Source organism: Glandiceps talaboti, chromosome 1 (genome assembly GCF_964340395.1).
Source record: "Glandiceps talaboti chromosome 1, keGlaTala1.1, whole genome shotgun sequence".
In the NCBI taxonomy this organism is placed as follows: Eukaryota; Metazoa; Hemichordata; class Enteropneusta; family Spengelidae; genus Glandiceps; species Glandiceps talaboti.
Window position 1 is genome coordinate 18709393 of NC_135549.1, and position 4355 is coordinate 18713747.

The 4355-nt window shown below is 33.3% G+C and overlaps 1 protein-coding gene across 2 annotated transcripts in view; it reads right to left on the reverse strand.

Annotated features, from left to right (window-relative positions):
* LOC144437590 (NACHT domain- and WD repeat-containing protein 1-like) overlaps positions 1–3765 on the reverse strand; it is a 28033-nt gene extending 24268 nt beyond the window's left edge. The window contains exons 1-2 of one of the 2 annotated variants that reach the window (XM_078126562.1): positions 3588–3765; positions 3045–3190 (exon numbers count right to left, since the gene is read on the reverse strand). In XM_078126562.1, the coding sequence (XP_077982688.1) occupies positions 3045–3162 (118 nt within the window). In that variant the 5' untranslated portion in view covers positions 3163–3190; positions 3588–3765. Of the gene's footprint in view, positions 1–3044; positions 3191–3306; positions 3421–3587 lie in introns of those variants that run through there. The other variant, XM_078126569.1, reaches the window with a different exon arrangement.
* Between the last annotated feature and the right edge of the window lie 590 nt (positions 3766–4355).

Here is a 4355-nt window from a genome sequence, read left to right on the forward strand (position 1 = left end):
TGTTTCCAATAAACTCTTTGCAAGTTCTCTTGAAAAGCAACACAGTAAAACCTTGTTTACCATTGACATTACAATATTTTACCTAATTAAAGCATAATTCTTTATTTATTTATGTTATTTTGTTTGTTTATTTATTTATTTATTTATTTATTTATTTATCTATTCATTCATTCATTCATTCATTCATTCATTCATTCATTCATTCATTCATTCATTCAAGTTATTTTGGTGAAGTGGTATGTCTTGCATTCATTCATTCATTCTCTTCTCTTTGTTTCTAGATATATCTAACCATAGTCAGGGTTTCCCCTCCACTGTCTATGATCTAACAGTCAGACAATAAAATCTTGCACAGCTTGGTCAGTGACTGCAATGTCAGCCCAGTCTGTCTGTACGTCTGTCTGCAGAACAGGACTTATATAACCACTCAAAGATACTAACAATTACCAGTATTGTCTAGTGTTGTATGTCCTTGCACATACATTATGGTGTTACTGTTGGAAATGTTATGAAATACACACTGACAGATTAAAGGGGAAAAGTCATACTGTAACAGGGAATTTATTTTGAGGTATAATACATACAAGGCTGGTAGATCTATTCAATTGACATGTTTATTAAAACAATAAAATTATCTCCTATAATCCCAACATCTCCTTAAAATAAAATTTAAGTTCACCCCACAACATCTGACATATCTAGTTAATGAAGACATGACTTTGGGTATTATTTTCTAGTATTGTCATATAAAGTGATCCTTGATGTTGTACATTAGTAACCAATATAATATGTTATGTATGAAACCAGCAACTATAGTGTTAGTTTCCAAGATCAATATATTACATATGTATGGAACCAGAAAATCAACTAGAATTACTTGCCAGAATCAATACAGAAAACAAGAGAGTCAACTACATTTAATTTCCAGGATCAATACATTATTACACATGAAATCAGCAACTAGTGTTAGTTTCCAACATCAATACATTACACATGTATGAAACCAGCAACTGGCGTTACTTGCCAGAACCAATACATTACACACTCAATGTACTGCAATGTATTCATCATATTCAATGTTAATAATGAATTGCATCCCTTTAGTCAGTGGTACGTCAATATTACAAAGTAAACATGTACTACTATTGTGTTCTACAAGTCTGTATGTATGTGTTACTAACAAACAGTCAATTCTAGATTTCTATATCAAAGACTAGAAGCAAATAAACAGTGTATATAATTTATAACATAAATGTGTCAAAAATCATGGCCACAAAATTTATGTCAATATGGATTAAATCATTCTGACAACTTCCACATTAATTAATTTAGCTGTCACACTTCTCTTAATTAACTGTTTTCTAATTACATATTTTTCTAATTTACAATCAATTAACTTTTCTGTTTGTATGGGTTAAATCAATAACTAATACTTTAATTGAGATTACAGTACTCAGATCTGAATGTCATTCTTATAGTCCAATACAAGTGTAACTAGGTAATATACAGCTTTTACATATATATAGCTCATTTTCTGAAAACAAAGTAACGTAATTTCTAATTGTCTATTTTCTGTTAATTATAAAGCACCTCACAATGCAAATAATCACTGCTACATTGTATCATAATAATGTCATAACTGATTTATTTAAACGGTCTACTTGAACGATATTGATATTGTAATAATAAGTCATGACAAAAAGTGAAGATAAATCACTTGGAATTTAGGGTGGGTGACAAAACACATCTGGACAAATTATAAAAAACAAAAGTCAATATTAGAAATGATTAACTCCACAGTATACAAGTGATAAGTCACTGAGATAAACCAATCTTGAATGTTTGTTATTTGATGGTAAGTTGGCATTATAATGCAGTCTCCTTTTATCAAATTAGTTGTCTTAAATAGTCTGAGTGTTTCCTGATAAAAAATTACTTTTTCATTATTTTACCCAATAATCTATATTAGAGTTCTAATAAAGATTGACTATTCCATCCAAATTATTTTCAAATCAATACAATCCTCTCCATTGTAATTTTTTTAATGGCATAAATTTGGTTTCTGTTTATGTATGTTAAGTTTTATAATCTCATTATAAATGCCTTGTGTAAATATTCTAACAATTGCTAAATGCTAAACCACAAGATTGATATAAATGAATGCTAACACCTTAAAACATGGCCACTGATGTATTGATAAGACCATAGACCCTACCCGTGTAGGGTCTATTATTAGACCACATGCAGACACACGTAGAGTGGATATATGCAATATTTGTGACACTTGCACCCTATGGTCTTCACTGATACACATTTCCTCTATACATCATAGATAACATAATAGCAAGACTGTGGTTGAGATTGATATATCCCTGCTATGACAATCAGATAGTTAAGGAATAATTCTTCTGAGCACATAAACAAAAATATTGCAAACCTAAGATACTGTAAACCTAGGAATTATCGCTATTAAGGGCAAATTTTCACTTATTTTGCTTTTGCAGAGACATAAAAAAAACCTGAAAGATTTTCAGATTAAAATGTCTTCTGTATACAGTCTATAGATATACCAGGTCCAGTAATGACATAAATGTGACAAAATCATTCTATTGAAACTACTGTACGGTAGTTTACAAAATGTTCTCAACTTGTAAACACACAACATTTGAGCCTGGATGGTATATCCCTGGCAGTAGTACTTTCATTAGTACTGAAACTTGTGAAAGTCTTTAATTGAAAAACTAAAATACTAGATTAATTTTTAAAAAAGAAGAAACCTTCAAGTTTGTTTTATATCAGCTGTTTAATTAAGTCTTGTATATTCATAATCACTATTTCAACAAATACTCAGACTGACTGACTGACTGACTGACTGACTGACTGACTGACTGACTCACTGTCTGTCTGTCTGTTCAGCTTTAGTGAGGAATCCAATTTAGTAACACTGACATACCCCTTTCTATTGTCAGCTGTGGCAGGTCAACTGGAACATACGTGTTAAATGACACTATAAATTCTATTTACCAACACCCATAACAACCTACCTCCAAATGTGGAACTTATGAAGATACGGACTACCTTAGACGGTTCTGGTGGCAGCTCAATTATATGACCACATAGAAGACTTTGCTGTAATTCCTCTTTTGGTGGTGGGGTTGCCATGCCAATAGCCCCTGGATTCAGATCATTCCTAGAACAAAAACCGTTACAATAATCAAGATATGTAAAGGTATCACACAGATATATTTATATTTTGCAAGTGTCAATTTATAGGATTAAATTGAAAAATAGTTGAGTCATACTAACCGGCTTATTATAACTTATAATTATATAAGATTGTGAAAATAACGGTTCTGGGCACGTTGATAGGTTTAAGAACGTGTTACAAAATATCTCTCACAGTTATGGGTTCTGATGTTTCCGCCTCAGTAGATGTATTCCTAATAGTTTTACGAGATACGTAATTGTCCACGCCTTTTTGTTGATTCCTCCTGAACGTTCAGGGTTCAGTGCATAGTGCTGGACGACTCCAAGTACCACGAACATTGTACGTTACCAACCGGATATCGAACTTCCAAGTATCTTACCTTTCTTTTTACGACATTGCATCTTCCGTTTATGGTTCTTTTCTTGTGACAATTCCGCTGATTTATTATTTGTACCTCTTCGACCCTCCTGGTGTAACCAAGGGATTTCATAGCCTTGTAATGGAACACTGTGGGTTTTCACTTGTAAGAAGGCATTATTTGAGAGTACAATAAAATCTCTTTTTGGTATTGATATGCAAACCAGCTAAACTGTCAATAGTCTCCAAGCCAATACGCACAACAACATAACAAGTGTTTTGCATATCGGTGTCATCTGACAAACAGTGACAGACTTGTCATATAACACTGAGAGACACGCCACCTCCGGACACACCAAATACAATGCTCCGTTTAAGTTCAATGCAAACCACGCTTCTTTTCAAAACGAGCTGAATATTATACATGATTTAAATCTACCACTAGTTGAGCTGTGCTTTCACACATGGTCATGTCACTTTTGGCAAGTTTTGATGGTGCAAACGTGCAAGAAAATGTTTTAACGTTACACATGTAAAGTGTCGTTACTTACAAAAGCTTCATCGGCCAAGTCTAGAATTTCAACTATGACTTACTCCATACGTAAACCGGTGTGAAAATATTAAAAGAAATATCACGTCAATATTATTTTGGATTTGTATCTAAGGGCCGAAGGGCCTAGGGAAAGAACAGCGCCAGCTTGAGGAGTACATGGGTGCACTCTTTTGACCCACGAACTAGTACGAAGGTCAAGGGTTGCGGCGCACGCTCAGTAGTTTAGGGTGATCCCAA